At 40.2% G+C, this 19,699-nt stretch overlaps 1 protein-coding gene across 1 annotated transcript; it reads left to right on the top strand.

Annotated features, from left to right (window-relative positions):
• The first annotated feature begins 6,102 nt into the window (after positions 1-6,102).
• Positions 6,103-18,647, top strand: CUZD1 (CUB and zona pellucida like domains 1). The gene is made up of 9 exons (XM_053585090.1): positions 6,103-6,184; positions 8,312-8,462; positions 10,371-10,585; positions 12,649-12,799; positions 13,159-13,376; positions 13,854-14,026; positions 15,243-15,634; positions 16,739-17,007; positions 18,481-18,647. Exons 1-9 carry the CDS (start codon positions 6,103-6,105, stop codon positions 18,645-18,647), a joined length of 1,818 nt encoding a protein of 605 aa, XP_053441065.1.
• The last annotated feature ends 1,052 nt before the right edge of the window (positions 18,648-19,699 follow it).

Raw genomic sequence — 19,699 nt, 5'->3', positions numbered from 1 at the left:
TGGCTCTCACCTGTGACCCTAGCACTCTGGGAGGCTGTGGCTGGTGGATTGCCTGAACTCAGAAGTTCAAGACCAGCCTCAGCAAGAGTGAGACCCCATCTCTACTAAAAATAGAAAAAATTAGCCAGGGGTTGTGGTGGGCACCTGTAGTCTCAGTTGCTTGGGAGGCTGAGGTAGGAGGCTTGCTTGAGGTTGCTGTGAGCTATGATACCACAGCACTCTACCCAGTGTGAGATTCTGTCTCAAAAATAAAAAAAATCAACCTGTATCTTTATTTCATCTCTCCATCACCCACACCTACCTTGTAGCCACTTCCAACTGTGGTATTTACCTTGTTACCTCTGAAAGTGCGATTGTCAGCCCTCACCTCCCAGCATCCAGACATGGCTTATTGAGTGTGGAACATACAAATAGGGAAAAATTATTTTCAAAAAAGGCTAAATAGAGACTTTGTAAGTGCTGTGGTCCCCTTCTGGTTGAGCAAATTTAGGTAATGTTTTCTTAGTACTAATAATAATTTGAATAAAGTAATTATGTACAGATAGTTATATATTATATAGCAATGATAGAAATATGAGAGAATCAATACCTATAAATTTCTAATATATATAAAATGAAACTTAGATCTTCTTCACTGAGAAAAATTTAAGAAACTGAAGACCATTAACTAAAGCTCATCTGAATTATTTTGAGTACTGTAATCATGAATATTTAATCATTTTATAAAATATAGCTTCTGTTTTCTGGTTATAGCCATACTGAAGCATTTTGTGAATAAAAAGCAAGCCACAGCTATTGGAAACTAAAGGGTTCAACCTTAACTGAGACACATTTCCCCTGAATGCTGAAGGAGATGCCAGCCCTGGGCTACATGCTATGAATACATAAAGAAAAGTCTGATAAAGCGGGGTACAGGTCCTCATGTCATTGAGGTCAGAATGAGATTCATAAATGAACGAACACATATGTTCTCATGTTAAATAAATAAATTTCTCAAAATCTTAAATGAGTGTAAAACATCCTTTTTCATAAAAGTAAGCATCTTAACAAACACTAGATGAACATCAAATATTTTCATTTATTTCAGACAAGTGGTTTCCACAGTGGATGCATTTGTTTTTCAAATACAAATGTATCATCCTTCAACACATGTACAATAGTTACAATTTCTGAAAACTATGTCTGCCAGAGGGAACTGTAATCTGGTTGATTCATGTGCTTTCCTCCTTTAGCCTCAACGTTACACAATTTAAACATACTAGGAAAGGCCTTCGAAAGAAGAATCTGTATCAGCTCAAAAAAGGAGAGACTTGCTTATATTTTCTGGATATGAGATAAAATAAGACTTCTCCCCTTGTACACCAAACACTAAATCCAAAATAATAACCCTAACAAGGAAAAGGCCAGTTCTGATGTTCACTTTCCTACCTACTGCTATAATGTGACAGATCATAAAATTAATGGCCCCAATGGGAACTAATTTTGCACATGCCAAACATCACATCTAATTTTACCTGAAAAAATATTTTATATTATTTACAAACAATATTATATATATGTATATTTATTTTAGCAGGGATGGGAGGTCTTGGTCAGGCTGGTCTCAAACCCCTGAGCTCAAGCAGTCTCCCCTCCTCGGCCTCCCAGAGTGCCAGGATTGCAGGCGTGAGTCACCATACTGGCCCTACCAAATCACTTTTATTTTAGCTGTTTGAATAGGTGCATTGTGGTATCTCACGGCGGACTTAATGTCCTTTCATGTCCATATGCTGATTGTGTATCTTCTTAGGTGAAATATCCTGTCTTACACACTTTCTAAATGGATTTTTAAACTGTGGAGTTTTGAGACTTCTTAATATAGTCTAGGTATGAGTCATTTGTCAGATATTCGGTTTGCAAGTGCTTTCTCCCAGTCTGTAGCTTGTGTTTTCATCCTCTTAACAAGATCTTTCAGAGAGCAAAACTTTTTATCTTTGATGAAGTCCAATTTATTGATTTTATTTTATGAATTGTGCTTTTGCGTTATGTTGAAGTAATGTTCTCCAATTCCTAGTTGTTAAACATGTTCTCCTATGTTTCCATTTAAATGTTTTCTATCTAAAAGGTCATTTAAATCTATGATCCACTTGAGTATATATTTTTTAATATTAGATGTGAGGTTCCTGTCTTAGGATATCCATAGCCTATGGATATCCAATTGTTCCAGCATGATTTTTTTCTTTCTTTTTTTTTTTAGACAGAGTCTCACTCTGTTGCCCAGGCTAGAGTGCCAAGACATCAGCCTAGCTCACAGCAATCCCAAACTCACTTTATCACCCTTGGTAGAGTGCCGTAGCATCACAGCTCACAGCAACCTCCAGCTTCTAGACTTAGGTGATTCTCTTGCTGAGTAGCTGGGACTACAGGTGCCCGCCATAACACCGGGCTATTTTTTGTTGCAGTTTGGCTGGGGCCGGGTTCGAATCTGCTACCCTCAGTATATGGGGCTGATGCCCTACCCCCTGAGCCACAGGTGCCACCCATGTTCTAGACCTATTAATTGGGGAATACAATGAAAGGTTCATTGACTTTGAGAATCATGACATCACACTCAAATTAGCATTTCAGTTTCACCTACTTGATATCACCAAGACACCTAAAGAACTACAGATGGAATTGATTGAACTCTCAGTAGATGACATTTTAAAGTCATTGTTTGATGCTGAGAAAGATCCAATTGAAAAATGGAAAAATACCTATGCCTTCAGCAAACTTGAAAAATACTTTCTTAGGGATGCAAGGCTGGTTTAACATACGCAAGTCCATAAACGTTATCCACCATATTAACAGAGGCAAAAATAAAGATCACATGATCCTCTCAATAGATGCAGAAAAAGCATTTGATAAAATCCAGCATCCTTTTCTAATTAGAACACTGAAGAGTATAGGCATAGGTGGCACATTTCTAAAACTGATTGAAGCTATCTATGACAAACCCACAGCCAATATTTTACTGAATGGAGTAAAACTGAAAGCTTTTCCTCTTAGAACTGGAACCAGACAAGGTTGTCCTCTGTCACCTTTACTATTCAACATAGTGCTGGAAGTTCTAGCCAATACAATTAGGCAAGAAAAGGAAATAAAGGGAATCCAAATGGGAGCAGAGGAGGTCAAACTCTCCCTCTTTGCTGATGACATGATCTTATACTTAGAGAACCCCAAAGACTCAACCACAAGACTCCTAGAAGTCATCAAAAAATACAGTAATGTTTCAGGATATAAAATCAATGTCCACAAGTCAGTAGCCTTTGTATACACCAATAACAGTCAAGATGAGAAGCTAATTAAGGACACAACTCCCTTCACCATAGTTTCAAAGAAAATGAAATACCTAGGAATATACCTTACGAAGGAGGTGAAGGACCTCTATAAAGAAAACTATGAACTCCTCAGAAAGGAAATAGCAGAGGATATTAACAAATGGAAGAACATACCATGCTCATGGATGGGAAGAATCAACATTGTTAAAATGTCTATACTTCCCAAAGCAATCTACCTATTCAATGCCATTCCTATCAAAGTACCTACATCGTACTTTCAAGATTTGGAAAAAATGATTCTGTGTTTTGTATGGAACTGGAAAAAACCCCGTATAGCTAAGGCAGTTCTCTGTAACAAAAATAAAGCTGGGGGCATCAGCATACCAGATTTGAGTCTGTACTACAAAGCCATAGTGCTCAAGACAGCATGGTACTGGCACAAAAACAGAGACATAGACACTTGGAATCGAATTGAACACCAAGAAATGAAACTAACATCTTACAACCACCTAATCTTCGATAAACCAAACAAGAACTTATTTTGGGGGAAAGACTCCCTATTCAATAAATGGTGTTGGGAGAACTGGATGTCTACATGTAAAAGACTGAAACTGGACCCACACCTTTCCCCACTCACAAAAATTGACTCAAGATGGATAAAGGACTTAAATTTAAGGCATGAAACAATAAAAATCCTCCAAGGAAGCATAGGAAAAACACTGGAAGATATTGGCCTGGGGGAAGACTTCATGAAGAAGACTGCCATGGCAATTGCAACAACAACAAAAGTAAACAAATGGGACTTCATTAAACTGAAAAGCTTCTGTACAGCTAAGGAGACAATAACCAAAGCAAAGAGACAACCCACACAATGGGAAAGGATATTTGCATATTTTCAATCAGACAAAAGCTTGATAACCAGGATCTATAGAGAACTCAAATTAATCCACATGAAAAAAGCCAACAATCCCTTATATCAATGGGCAAGAGACATGAATAGAACTTTCTCTAAAGATGACAGACAAATGGCTAACAAACACATGAAAAAATGTTCATCATCTCTATATATTAGAGAAATGCAAATCAAAACAACCCTGAGATATCATCTAACCCCAGTGAGAATGACCCACATCACAAAATTTCAAAACTGCAGATGCTGGCGTGGATGTGGAGAGAAGGGAACACTTTTACACTGCTGGTGGGACTGCAAACTAGTACAACCTTTCTGGAAGGAAGTATGGAGAAACCTCAAAGCACTCAAGCTAGACCTCCCATTCGATCCTGCAATCCCATTACTGGGCATCTACCCAGAAGGAAAAAAATCCTTTTATCATAAGGACACTTGTACTAGACTGTTTATTGCAGCTCAATTTACAATCGCCAAAATGTGGAAACAGCCTAAATGCCCACCAACCCAGGAATGGATTAACAAGCTGTGGTATATGTATACCATGGAATACTATTCAGCCATTAAAAAAAATGGAGACTTTACATCCTTCGTATTAACCTGGATGGAAGTGGAAGACATTATTCTTAGTAAAGTATCACAAGAATGGAGAAGCATGAATCCTATGTACTCAATCTTGATATGAGGACAATTAATGACAATTAAGGTTATGGGGGGGGGAAGCAGAAAGAGGGATGGAGGGAGGGGGGTGGGGCCTTAGTGTGTGTCACACTTTATGGGGGCAAGACATGATTGCAAGAGGGACTTTACCTAACAATTGTAATCAGTGTAACTGGCTTATTGTACCCTCAATGAATCCCCAACAATAAAAAAAAAAAAAAAAAAGAAAAATACTTTCTTTTTTTTTCCAACTACTTTTTGCTACGAATCTACGTTCTCCTCCCTAACCCAAGTCAAGACACCCTTAAGGTCACAAATGACTGACAGCCATCTAGAGGATCAGCTGAAAGTGGGGACCTCTGTGCTGCAACCAAATATTCAAAGTTATGAAAAGGTTAATTAACTTTAAAATTAACAAATAGTTTTCATTTTTTAAATTATTAAGTACACAATAGTTGGATTTTTACAAAATAATGTCCTTTTAAACGTATATCTAATTCAAGTTTTTTGAATGTGGCTTTATTTGATTACAGGTAAATTAATGAGGCCTTCCAACATGAAAGATTCTCCACTTCTGTCCTAGTCTCATCACAGACACCAGGATTCCTTTCTCTTCACTGTAAAACACAGTGTCCAACAGACTAATCCACCTGCTTCAGCCTTTCTAGACATAACCCAGTAGAAATCCCTGCAGGGTAACCTGAACCTGGACCTTCTTTTTCCCTCTTATCCTCTGTTTCTCCCCTCCTCCCCTTTAGGATCAGATCTCTGGCAGGACATCTGGATGACCCAGTTTGATCCAGAATTTGTCGAGGTGCTGCACCCCTTCTCGCCCACTGATCCTTTGGCCCCCGAAGCCTGCCTTTCTTGGAGCAGAGCAGTGAAGGCTTCAGATGTCAATCATGCCACCTGTTGGGATCTGAAGGAGCAGGGTACAGGCACAGCCCCAGGTTAGTCCCACAAGGAATCTCGGTGCCTGCTGCATGCCAGCTGCTGCAGATCCTTTTGCTGGCTGCAGACCTTCCAGGAATGAGTTGGGGAGAGTGAACACTTACTGTTGGGGATTACTGATAAGAGCCAGTCACACAGCTGTTATATTCCCACATAAGTCTACCCATCACATGGCTGGAAATGACGCATTTTCCTGGAGGTCTCTGGGGACCTTATGAAATAGTTATGAGTCACAGAGACTATAAAAGCTTGCTAGCCCTTAAGGCTGCCTAGCCCCTTGCAAAGATGGAGGTTGTAAGATGGCTCATGTCTTTGGCTCTTTTAATTGCCTCATGTTTGACAGAAGTGAAGTCGACTGAGGATGAAGGTAAGAAAATCTAACCAGATTTCTCTATCAAAAGAGGAATGACCTCTCAAAGGGCTTTAAATTTTTTTTTCAAATTTTTTTATATTGGTTGACCTCAATACAGAGAAAATGTAATACCCTTGGTGAGATTTTGGATTAGTACTGATTTTATTTAGTTCATAAAAACATATAAAAAACACATCAAATTTTACCAGGTAGTTTCACTACTAAGAGTTTTTCTTTGTAGTGAAAGATCATAAAAATATCCAAAGAAATAGATGCATTTGCAAAGTTGTAAAAATGACAAATTTTTGTCATCTATTTTGTTATGGTAAATCTGTACAAAGAAACACCCTTTTGTAACTTTTAAAAAAGCATACTCATCTGTAATATGTCTCTGATCCACAGTAAAAGAAATCATCTGAAAATTTTTACAATTTATGGTGTGTATGTTTAAAGTGCTTCAAAATGTTTATGTTTAGAATATTATAAGTAACGTTGCTATGAATGTTAGTGTACAAGTTTTTGTAAGGATATTCATTTTCATTTCTTTTTTTTTAAATTAAATCATAGCTGTGTACATTAATGCGATCATGGGGCACCATACACTGGTTTTATAGACCGTTGGACACATTTTCATAGCACTGGTTAACATAGCCTTCCTGGCATTTTCTTAGTTATTGTGTTAAGACATTTATATTCTACATTTACTAAGTTTCACATGTACCCTTGTAAGATGCACGGCAGGTGTAATCCCACCAATCACCCTCCCTCCGCCCATCCTCCCCCTCCCTCCCCTCCCTCTCCCCCTTCCCCCTATTCTTAGGTTATAACTGGGTTATAGCTTTCATGTGAAAGCCATAAATTAGTTTCATAGTAGGGCTGAGTACATTGGATACTTTTTCTTCCATTCTTGAGATACTTCATTTTCATTTCTTTGTGGGATGTGCCTAGGGGTAGAACTGCTGGGTTCTTCTTTTTTTTTTTTATTAAATCATAGCTGTGTACAATAATGCAATCATGAGGTACAATGTGCTGCTTTCATTACAGCCTGAAATATTTTCACTGAACTGGTTAACATAGCCTTCATGGCATTTTCTTAATTACTGTGTTCAAACCCTTATACTCTACACTAAGTAAACTTCACCTGCACCCTTCTACTGCTGGGTTATTCTAACTCTATGTCTAGTCTTTTGAGGAGCTACCAGACTGTTTTGCACAATTACAATAGCTACACCATTTCACAATCCCAGGAGCACTGTATGATCATTCCAATTTCTCCACATCCTTGTCAACACTTACAGTTTTCTGGTTTTGATTCTAGCTCAGCGGTTCTCAACCTGTGGGTTGTGACCCCTTTTTAACAATGAAAATACATTGCGGCATTAGGAAGGTGAGAACCACTGTCCTAGCTATTCTAATGGGTGTGAAGTGGTATCTCTTGTGGTTGGGATTTGCATTTCTGTGATGACTAATGATGCTGAGTGTCTCTTCATGTGCTTATTGGCCACTTATAGATCTTCTTTGGAAAAATATTTATTCTGGTCTTTTGTCTATTTTTAATTGAGTTCTTTGTCTTTTGATTATTGAATTGTAAGAATTTTTTTACTGGGAAGCAGAGGCAGGTAGATCACCTGAGATCAGGAGGTTGAGAGCAGCCTGAGCAAGAGTGAGACCCTCCCTATCTTTACTAAAAATAGAAAACCTAGCAGGGTGTTGTGGTGGGCACCAAAGTCCCAGCTGCTTGGGAGGCTGAGGCAAGAGGGTTACTTGAGTCCAAGAGTTTAGGTTTTGTGTGACTTATGATACCATGGCATTCTAGCCAGGTGACGAGTGAGACTCTGTCTCAAAAAAAAAAAGAAAAAAAAATTTTTTTTTGTACATTCTAGATATAAACTATCCTTTTAAAACTATTCTTCTTCAGGCCCTAATATATTCTCTTTTATGAGCTATAAATAAATGATTCCCCCCCCCCAAAGGCTCCAAGAAGGAGAAATCAATTGCTTACGGCTTACTTTGGAGTGAGCTGAAAACACCCACGATGGCTGAATGCTGGCATGCATGTTGCTTGTGGGAAGTGGATACTCAGTCACTGAGGAGTGGGAGGGGCTGCTGGCTCTCCTGAGTGCTGTCTGTGGTCTCTGCCAGGCAAACCAAACTGCACCGCCAGTCTGGGAGGGGCCAATCTGGGCGAGGACCACAAAGCCCTGATTCTGCAGCTTAATCCCAGTGAGAATTGCACCTGGACGATAGAAAGACCAGAAAACAAAAGCATCAGAATCATCTTTTCCTACGTCCAGTAAGTAGAGGCTTCCGTTTCCTTATGAGGGACGTGGAATTCTGGCCACATTTTGGGCGGGGTGGGGGGGTGCTCCCTGTGGGAAGAATCCTACTGTTAGAGGGGGTTGTGACCCTCCTAGCCAGCATGAGGGTGATGGCGGCAGTGGTGGTGGTGGGTGGTCCCTGGTGATGACTCTGTGCCTGGTAGTTGCTCAGAGAGGTCTTCTGATATCAGGAGTTCAGAAGGATTGAGAACTTCTTCAAGGCCACACAGCTAGTAAGTATCATGACCAGGGTTATTACCTAGTAAGTCTAGTTCCATATTTTCTTCCTTAGAACACTAAATGTGTGGTTCCAAATTTTGGTATGTATTAGAATCAGCAGGGGAACGTCTAAAGACTCAGGTTCCCAGGCTGCACCCCATAGAATTAGGTCAGTCTCTGGGGTAGCACCCAGGCATCGGTACTTTTTATTGTAAAAGTTTAATTTTGAAGTGAGCATACATTCCTACGTGTTTTTTTGTAAGTGCCCAGGTGATCCCAGTGTGGGGCCAAGCTGAGAACAGAGAGACCGCTCTTGGCATTTCATATCTACCCAGTTAATCCTTTCAACAATTCTCATGGATTAGATGCAATCAAATATCCATTTAGTAAATAAGAAAGTCCAGAGAAGTCACTTAACGGGTCCAAGGTCACATAATAATAAAAGTAGGGGAGGAACTGATTCCCAGCCACCTGGCTGCAGAGCCAGCCCTTACCCTGTCCCAGTGGTTTGCAATCTGGATCATGTACCAGAAGCACCTGGAAGGCTTGCTGAAGCACGATTGCTGGGCTCCACCCTCAGAGTCTCCATTGTCTTATTCAGATGATGGTGGTGGAGTCCTGAACATTTGCATAGGTAACATATTTGCGGGTGATGTGATGCTGCTGGTTTAGGTACCACACTTTGAGAGCCATGGCTCTGTACCACTGAAGTTGGAATTTACTTCAGCCCTCAAAGAACCAAGAGAAAGGATCCTTTCAAATTTCCTGGAACGGTAGAGTTATTAAGAAATACATGCTCTTCTAGCTGTGCAAGAAGAGAGGAGAAAAAGAGAACAAAATGTGGAAGAACTATGGAAGGAAGTTCCCATTTAACATTCCCTGGATGCTTGCTGCGTGCCAGGCCTATGCTAAGTGCTACACATTCAGAATATTATGTCACAGAAGAGTAAGGAGGCGGCTGTGACATCCCCATTTTATAGAAAAGCACATCAAAAAAGGTTCCATTCCTTTTCCAAAGTTACACAACCACTAAGTGGTGACAGTGGAGGGGGAACGCAGATTTCTCTATTCTGTGTTATTAAGTCATGTTGGAAGGATGTTTTCTGAGGTCATTTGGCGATACTCTTCAGATGGGCAGAAAACGAAAATCCTGGGCTAGCCCCATCCAATGCAGGGCGTGGGACTATCCTTCAGGGTGAGGAAGTGGCAGTAGGAGGGCAGGAAGGGACAATGAGGAGATGCTGAGGTTTGCTTCCCCTGGGGAGGGAAGTGGCTGTGAAAGAAGAAATGTCTTCACCTTCCAACAGCCTGGGATACCAAGTGTCAGTGGGGATGGATTCTAAACAAGAAGGCCCTACTCCAAAGAGTCACCTGGGCACAGGTAACAGGACAGATGGGAAGAGGTAGAAGGAAAGGAAGCCTGGACTCTGGGCCCGTCTCCACCATTTACTTGACGTGAGACAAAGCAGCTCACCTTTCCGCACCGTGGATGGTGGGTGAGCAGGTTGATGTGAAGGAGGGTGGGGGCGGTGCTTGGTCTTGGAGAGCTTTAAATGAATACACAAGTGCCGCCACTTTGTAGATTGCTATGCCCAGGTGAGCATCGACTCCGTGAAACCTTTGTTAGTGGCTCTTCTCCAGCCACAGGTGTCTTCTGTCCTCAGGCTCGATCCAGGTGGAAGTTGTGAAAGTGAAAGCATTGAAGTCTTTGACGGACCCTCTACCAGGGGGCCTCTGCTCGGGAAAGTCTGCAGTGAAAATGACTTTGTCCCTGTACTTGAATCATCATTCAATACCTTGACGTTTCAAATAGTCACCGACTCTGCAATAATTAAAAGAAGCGTCTTTATCTTCTACTACTTCTTCTTGCCTGGTGTCTGTAAGTCGTCATCTCATACCTTCACCCCCATTTCCCTCAGCACAGCTTACACACTGCTGCTGGGTCTTGCGAGCTGTAGTCCGAGTCTGGTCCCTCAGACGCTTCTGTATGTGGGAGAGCAGCAGTTCCCTACCTTCCACGTGCATGAATATCACCTGGAGAGCTTGTTAACTCACAAATTCTGGACCCCACCATGGAGATTCTGATTCACTGGTTCCAGGGTGGAGCCCATGAACTTGCCTTCCTAACCAGTTCCAGGTGAGGCAGAGGCAAGGCGCTGGCCGGCTGGCTGCAGGCTGGGGTGTTGTGTCAGAGCCCAAAGCAGACTCCACAGTTAGCCTGTTTAATAACCCTGAGATCTTTTGTGATGCCTGTTCAGGGACTATACTTCCCTCCAGTCTGACTGCTTAGATCTGGGTGGGGCTATAGAACCTCCATGTTTAACAAGTCCCCCAAGTCATAATGACAAAGAAGACTGTTGCAACCCCTATGGCACTGGTCTCAGTTGCCACAGGAAGGAACCAGGCGTGACACGGATTAGAAGTACAAGCTTGCGGGAGGCGAGCTAACCTTAGTTGCAGGGTAGCCCGAACCCCCTCTGCAATGGCTATTTATTAAGGTTATACACAACAGGTGTGGAGAGTTAAGGTAACTGACATACACAACAGGTGTGGAGAGTTAAGTAACTGACATACACAACAGGTGTGGAGAGTTAAGGTAACTGACATACACAACAGGTGTGGAGAGTTAAGTAACTGACATACACAACAGGTGTGGAGAGTTAAGTACCTGACATACACAACAGGTGTGGAGAGTTAAGTACCTGACATACACAACAGGTGTGGAGAGTTAAGTACCTGACATACACAACAGGTGTGGAGAGTTAAGTACCTGGCATACAACAGGTGTGGAGAGTTAAGGTAATTACATAGGCGGGCTGCATGCTAAGGACTGCCACGTGCTCTCCTCATGTGTTTCTTCCCCACAACCCCCATGAAGTAGTACTAAGCATCAGTGTTTATCACATGCCTACTAGTGAGTGACCGATCCTATCTCATTCCGGAACACTGAGTTACTTGGGGGATTGCCCCCAAGTCACAAAACATCTCTAGGTTTGCCAGGAAACTGTCCTGTTCTCAGCGTGTCCTTTTAATGTGGTAAGAATCAGTAACTGTCCTTTGCAAGCATGGTGTCCATTCCTCTACAGAAGACCGGAGAGCACACTCTAGGAATCTCTGACCTGGCCTCTGAAATCTAAGCTGGTCAGGCAGTCAGAGGCTGCACTTCCTCCCTACTGCCCTGCAGCACCTACAGAATGCCAAGAGCTTACCGTGAGAAAAACTCCAGCCAGGTTTTCTTTCCAATGCCCAGCGCTGATTATATCACTCTCCTGCTTATTCCACTGATTTCTTGGTTGCACCAAATCTCCAGAGTGGAGCTGTCAAAGTTTTCCCAAGCTGCATCCCGGTCGCCTTTTCAAACCTCACCTCTAGCAGCTAATCCAAACTGCTTTGCTTCTCCAGAAAAGAGCTTTTGGTATTGTTTCTCCGAAGGGAGGGGCCGAGAGTGGCAGGTGAAAGTTGCATTTGAGCTGAGCTTTGGACAATAGCATGACCAGAGTAGAGAGAGGTGGGAGTTGGGGGAGGACTCAGCTATCCTGGAGCCAATGGCCCCCAGAGACATGGGAAGAAAGGGCAGGGGGACAGCAGGCCATGTCAAAGTGACTCAAGAGACTGGAAAGCTGGGCAGGAGCTAAGTGAGGCAGGGCCTTCAGTGCCAGTCCTGAGAATGCGGCTTTATTTTCTATGGCTCAATCCAGATAATGGAGCATCTCTATAGCTGGGACAGATCTCATAATGTCCTTTCAATGTGATTGATTTGGCAGCAGTATAAAGGTTCCCTCCCTGCCCTGAGACGGATGAAGACATCATATGCAACCCTGGGAAAGACAGATTTGGAATGACACTCAGATGAGACACATTTATAAGCTCCATGTACAGCACGGAAATTAGGAACATCTCCATTTTGACTTATATTCTTAGGCTCCTTCATATCTATTTCAGCTATTCCAAACTGTGGTGGTTACCTGGATGCTTTGGAAGGATCTTTTACCAGCCCCAATTACCCAAAGCCACATCCTGCGCTGGCTTATTGTGTGTGGCGCATACAAGCGGAGAAAGGTTACAAGATAAAATTAAACTTCAAAGAGATTTTGTGAGTACTGAGGTCCACTTCTGTCAGAGCAAATGTAGTGAAATCACTTGGTAATTAGGAAGACCTGAGGAGAAGAAATTATTACACGCAACACCCACATTTGGGCACTTTTTAAATGATCCGTGTAGATATGGAAAGGAAAACAATTAGTGATACTATTGCATTGAACTAAATTGATTATTTTTCTGAAGATGCTGAGGTCTTGTTAGGGACTGACAAAGCCCTGGGCTTGCCATCATAAACCCTGAGATACAACTGAGGGAAAAATTCTTAATCACTTAAGAGTGGAATTGTTGAGAATTTAGGACATAGAATTGAATTGGTCTGAAAAGCTTTTCATCAGAGGCCTCCTTCTCTAGCCTAGAAGTAGACGACCAATGCAGATTCGATTTCCTTGCTGTCTATGATGGATCCTCCACCAGCTCTGGTCTGATTGGAAAAGTCTGCGGCCGTGTGACACCTACCTATGAGTCTTCCTCAAACTCTTTGACTGTCGTGTTATCTACAGATTACGCCAATTCCTATCGTGGATTTTCTGCTTCCTATACTTCAATTTATGCAGAAAACATCAACACTAGTAAGTCACATTTCATGTTCTTAGCTACACTGAACCTCTCTGAAGATTGTGTACACATAAACTGCTCCTGAATTCTTAGCCTATGCAGCTGTTTGTATTTGCAAGACTGTCACTTATAGTTGGGAACGTTTTCATGACCTGAAGCTTGAAAATCAGGTCTGTGCTTAATGCAAGAGGAAATGAATGCTATTTTGACCTGTAAAGGATTCCTGCAGAAAATATGGACTGTCTCCCTTCATACCTTCTGTAAAGACACAATTAAAAATATTAGATTTACATATTCTAGGTTCAAACAAAGGCACTATGAATATAGTCAAAGGTGTATCAACTGCTCAGCTATCTCAGGCTTCTGATTACCGTTTAGGGCAAAATGGGTTTTGACTTTTTATATACTCACCTGCACGCACAGCTTTTCAAGATCCACAGTTCATAATTGGTATAACCATGATCATCCTTTTTCTTTCTTCCCTCTGACAGCATCTTTAACTTGTTCTTCTGACAAGATGAGAGTTATCATAAGTAATTCCTATCTAGAGTCCTATAACTATAATGGGAATGACTTACAACTAAATGACCCAACTTGCAGACCCAAATTATCCAATGTTGTGGAATTTTCTATCCCTCTTGATGGATGTGGAACAATCAAGAAGGTAAAGTGAAACGCTGATAGCTGGGTTTTGTCAAATATTGAAGGCGTGTTGGGCGATGCACTTAGGGTAATGCTTGTTAGCGGCTTTAACCAACAACCTCCAAATCTGAGCGGCGTAACACATGATAGTTTGCATGTGTGGACATTTAAGTGCACATGTTCACACACAAATGCCTAATTGCTGCGTTTGGGGTGTGCTCTGAAAACTCACTGGAGAGTTTGAACATCTCTGTGCAGGGGGCTTACTAGCCTACCAGAAACAAGTGTGCAGAAAATGTTTACATCTCACATTCGGCAAAAAATCTAGCTCAATTTTAATGTTCTTTCCCTTGTAAAGACAAAAGGTAAAACGTCCTTATTTTAAACATGAAGAATATTTCTGGAAGTTTGTAATTTGCTTTACATTGTCTAGAAGTCTCATTTAAAATCTCAAATACTTCTAATATGGGCTCCCTTTAGGACACGCGTCACAAACGCTTCACTCAGGATGTTAAACCATAACCTAACTGAAAAGAATGGAGGCTGATCCAGAGGCGTGGATAGGCAAATTGCTGTTTCTTGGCAAAAGCGAACAGACAGGCTTAAGTACACAGTGAGCTCCGTGGGATTGCCACTCTCGGACTATAGACATTTTAGAAACTGCCCAGTTAGCCACACCGACATAGTGCTCCTGTGGAAGGCAATATGTTGCAGGGTTTAAAGTCTTTATAGGGCTGGAAAATTGCATTTAGAATGTAATTGAAAAACATTCTGTCCAATTCTATCTTAAAGTCTTTTTAATACATGCTGTATCTCTCATTTTATTCTTTCACCCTTCACCAGAATATTTCTTCGATGAAACACATTTAAGGTTTATAGTACTCTAACATAAACACTGTTATCTTGTGATTTAAGAAAATTATGTCTCCACCTGCAAATGTTATTTACCTCTATATTCTAAAATATTATTGGATGACCATTAAATTGGGACTAACTGAGGAGCAGGCATGAGCACAGAAGGAAGTAAAACTTAGTGAAAATCAACCAGGAATGAGGGGCAAAAACCTACCTAATGGGAATAGTGAACACTTTTTGGGTGGAAGGCATTACAGATAGCTGGGACTCAAGCATTACAAAAGCAATCCATGTTGCTTAAAATATTTGTACCACCTTAATATTTTGAAATAAAAGATTACTGGACTTAAAATATAAACTTTGAATTCCATCTTGCTCTTCAGGTAGAAGATCAGTCCATTACCTACACTAATATAATCACCTTTTTTGCATCCCCAACGTCTGAAGTGATCACCCGTCAGAAACATCTCCAGATTATCGTGAAATGTGAAATGGAACATAATTCCACTGTGGAGATGATGTACATAACGGAAGATGATCTAATACAAAATCAGAATGCACTCGGAAAATACAACACAACCATGGCTCTTTTTGAATCTGATTCATTTGAAAAGGCTCTGCTCGAGTCACCATACTATGTGGATTTGAACCAAACTCTTTTTGTTCAAATCAGTCTGCACACCTCAGATCCAAATCTGGTGGTTTTCCTTGATACCTGTAGAGCCTCTCCCACCTCTGACTTCGCATCTCCAACCTATGACTTAATCAAGAGTGGGTATGTATTGATGTAACTGACATGTATATGGAATTTCTTTCTGAGGAGTTATTTTAATGAAGTAATTTGTGTGTGCATGTATTTAAAAATTATTCCTAGAATGACCATGAAATTTATTGAATTTATTTTAATCATTTTATAAAATATTATATACTCATTATAAATAATTTAAATTAAAACATGTATACAGACACAACTTATACCCTGTTGAATTTTAAGTGTCTTTATAAAATATTTGCTGGTGGAAACAAACTTATTTTATGTCAAGAAAGGTTTTTGTACATTTCGGTTATTTTCAACAACTCAGAAGACAATTTCCTGTATGCCATGTTTAGCGTATGATACCGTCAGTAAAATACATGTGGCATTCTTTTTTTTTTTTTTTTTTTACAATATATAGTCTTTTTTTTTTATTAAATCATAACTGTATACATTGATATGATCATGGGGTATCATACACTCGCTTCATAAACCATTTGACACATTTTTATCACAGTGGTTAACATAGCCTTTCCGGCGTTATCTCAGTTACTATGCCAAAACATTTACATTCTACCTTTACATGTGGCATTCTTAAAAGGAAAAGTATAAAGTTCTTCTTTGAAAGGAAATTTCCTCCCCAACACCAAACAAACAAACAAACAAACAAAAAAAACACCCAAACCTGATGGATTTTAACTAAATCATTCATACTGATCCCTTCATAACAAGCATGTTTGAGTTCCCATACGTAGGCATTGGTTTTCTGGTTAATTTGCACAGACCAACTGAATCAAAAGCATACAGCTAAGAGGAACCTGGCTATCTATCTCACCCAGGAATCAGATCTATAGTTTTTTGTTTTGTTGTTTTGCAGTTTTTGGCCAGGGCCAAGTTTGAACCCACCACCTCTGGTATATGGGGTCGGCGCCCTACTCCTTTGAGCCACAGGTGCCACCCAGATTTATAGTCTTAGCTCACTGTAGTTGAACTAGAGACATTGTCTTTCTAGAGAGATTTCTTGATTCACAAATTAGTTCAGAGAAAACTTTGTATTGTCTCTTTTTAGTATCAACAAGAATGAACTTGGGCAACTTCTGAACATATTTATAAATTCTGTTCCAGATGTAGTCGTGATGAGACTTGTAAAGTGTACCCCCTATTTGAGCACTATGGAAGATTCCAGTTTAATGCTTTTAAATTCTTGAGAAGTCTGAGCTCCGTGTATCTGCAGTGTAAAGTTTTGATATGTGACAGTGGTGATCACCAGTCTCGCTGCAATCAAGGCTGTCTCTCCAGAAGGAAACGAGACATTTCTTCATACAAGTGGAAGACAGATTCCATCATAGGACCCATTCGTCTGAAAAGGGATCGAAGTGCAAGTGGTAATTCAGGTAAGAAAAAAGTTATTTCATGGTCTGGGAACACCTCATGGCTCATAAAATGCTGTTTAAATCTGGTAGTTCTTAAACATGTACAGTGTAAAGATTTATAGAAGTTTTAGCAAATAAATAGCACACAGGATTAATATCCATTTCTACTGATAATTTGCATGTCACATACAGTGTAAGCATATGAAACACTGAAAATTCAACATTATTTATATGGCTTTTGAGTATAAATGTCATGTCCTCATCTCTAAAAACGGTTTCCATTAGTTTTTTGACTTATTATAGATGACATAGCAGATAACTGAATGAAAAGCAATGTGTTTTAACCCCTAAATGAGTAAAACAAAGTGAACCATATCTCACATAATGGCTTATTTGAATACAAGGCTATTTTTGGAAAACAAGGAAATCTATTATATTAACACAGGACAGTCCCGCTTCTTTTAAAAGGCTTGAAACCTGAGATCTGCCTGGTTAAATGGGAAAGAGTGGTAAATCGTAAAGAATTGTCTATGATTAAATGGCTTAAGAAAAGCTATAATGCAACAAAAACTATTCATAGAAATTTATCTTAGTTTGTAAGGCTGTTAGGATAACAGCACAAAGCATTCCTTATACTCACAATGTCAAAAGGAAAATATGTTCTTTCTCCTGCTTACTGCCGACTGGAAATATTCATGTCCAAATCCCTCACTCAGTCAGCAAGCCAAACCCAATTCACTGTAGAAGTAAGCAATTGCCAAATGTTTTCTTCATTTACTTTTATCAAATAAAGAATTGCATTAACATAAACATTGGTTTATTTCATAAACAATTGAAACAAAAAAAAAGAAATTTATCTTAGATGTAAGTGGCATTAAAGGACCCTATGACCTCTGTCTTTATTTATTATTATTAGCACTGTAAAGGAGTGTATGGTTCTGGTTTATAGCAAAGTGTTTCCATGGTAAAAATAGAAGAACACAAACAAAAATTCAGTAATTTTATAAACACATTCACTAGAAGGCTCGTGTGGCATATCCATAGATATTGGTTTGAATTAGGAAATTTGTGAATGAAAGTCACAATAGATATACGTATTAGAAAGTATCTTTTTTCCTATTTCAAGATTAACGGCTTTTTTCCCTTAGTATTAGATAAAATACTAAAAACCATAGTATTTTCAAACTATGAGAAATGGTGATCATTAATACATGAAACAGCATTTCCATTTGGCTATGGTGTTTGAATTCACATGTTCTTCATCTTACATCGAGGAACCAAACTAATTCAACCACTTGAAACAAATAGCTTCAAAATTAAACATAAGCTCATTCAAATATTGTATAATCGTTTCTTTATATTGTGCCGGCATTACACGTTATTAATTCATGTGTAAGATTCATAGGGTGCCGCAGACTTATGATAAATGTTATCAACATTTTGTAGTGCTAATACTTTTTTAAAAAATGATTTTCGTCTTGTTTCCAATCACAGGGCATCAAACACATGCAGAAGAAACTCAGCAGCATCCATTCAACAGTCTGCACCTGTTTTCGTTCCTGGTTCTGGCTCTGAATGTGGTGGTTGTGCTCACTGTCACAGTGAGGCATTTTGTAAATCAGCGGGCCGGCTACAAATACCAGAAGCTGCAGGACCATTAACTAATGGGCATGCCCTAAGCGGGACCCATTTCTCCTGGATGCTGGAGGAAGTGGCCTCATGGCTACAGACATTAAGAATTAGTGATATGCAGACCTTCATGTCACTGTGATGACTGAAATGAATAAACAATATGTCAGTTGGCTTTCATTTTAGGACTTAAAGGCACCAAAATATACGTGAATTTAAAACACCTCTTACCATAAATATAAAACATTTGAACCAGATTTTAGGGGGGAAAAGAAAGGGTTACTTTTGCTTACGTAGCCTTCAGAGTTAGATTCATTTATTTTTTAGATGCAAATATGCTACCTTTCGATACATCAGAAGTTAGAATTTCTGGAACTATTGAGAGAATAGCAACCCTCCTGGGCTCACAGCCTTATTGCTTTAAGGCAGGTTGTACCTTGCCCATTTCAGGAGAGACCTTTGGATAGAAGAACGTGGCTATAAAATGAGAAACTGCATCCCATTTCTGGGTCGATGAGATAAAAGCATTTTTCCTCCTTTTTACCATCAAGCACAACAGCCGAAGGTTAATCACCCTCGCGAGGCGTAGCCAGTTCAGATGTGCGGGTTCCCTGTAATGTAGCTGAACACTTATGAGTACAGACCTCAGGATGAGCTGATTTTACATATGCCAAACATTGAATCTAGTCATCTTAGATGAACCATACAGTGTCACCTTACCACCTAACAACACACACAGTTTAAGGTTCTCATATGAATCCAAACACGTGACCACATTCCCGCACTCCCAGAGCGTTTTACTTCTGTGAGCGTGTACTGCTTGTCTGGATGCTGAAGGGAACCCACGAGGGATGTGGTAGAATTTCTACCTCTCAGAATAAGTCCTTAGGGGCTCGGCTGATATTTCCCACCCCAAATCAAACCACATCTTCCCCATATTTTTGTAGTATCTCTATGTACATCTCCCAAATACTCCTCCTGCAGCGACTTGCCTCTATTTCCATCGATGCAGCCCAAATTGGACTACTGCAAAGTTCTTTCTTAATCCAACACAAACCTCCTACGAGTTTAATCAGAGTGGGCA

This window comes from Nycticebus coucang, chromosome 3 (assembly GCF_027406575.1).
Source record: "Nycticebus coucang isolate mNycCou1 chromosome 3, mNycCou1.pri, whole genome shotgun sequence".
Lineage (NCBI taxonomy): Eukaryota > Metazoa > Chordata > Mammalia > Primates > Lorisidae > Nycticebus > Nycticebus coucang.
Note: the sequence above shows the minus strand (reverse complement) of the source record. Positions and strands in the feature narration are given on the sequence as shown.

Excerpts from the sequence above, each read along its gene's own strand:
- CUZD1 (XM_053585090.1), top strand. The coding sequence starts at position 6,103 with ATGGAGGTTGTAAGATGGCTCATGTCTTTGGCTCTTTTAATTGCCTCA. Across the intron at positions 13,377-13,853 it reads TGCAGAAAACATCAACACTA|CATCTTTAACTTGTTCTTCT; the intron begins GTAAGTCACATT and ends TCCCTCTGACAG. Across the intron at positions 17,008-18,480 it reads AAGTGCAAGTGGTAATTCAG|GGCATCAAACACATGCAGAA; the intron begins GTAAGAAAAAAG and ends TTCCAATCACAG.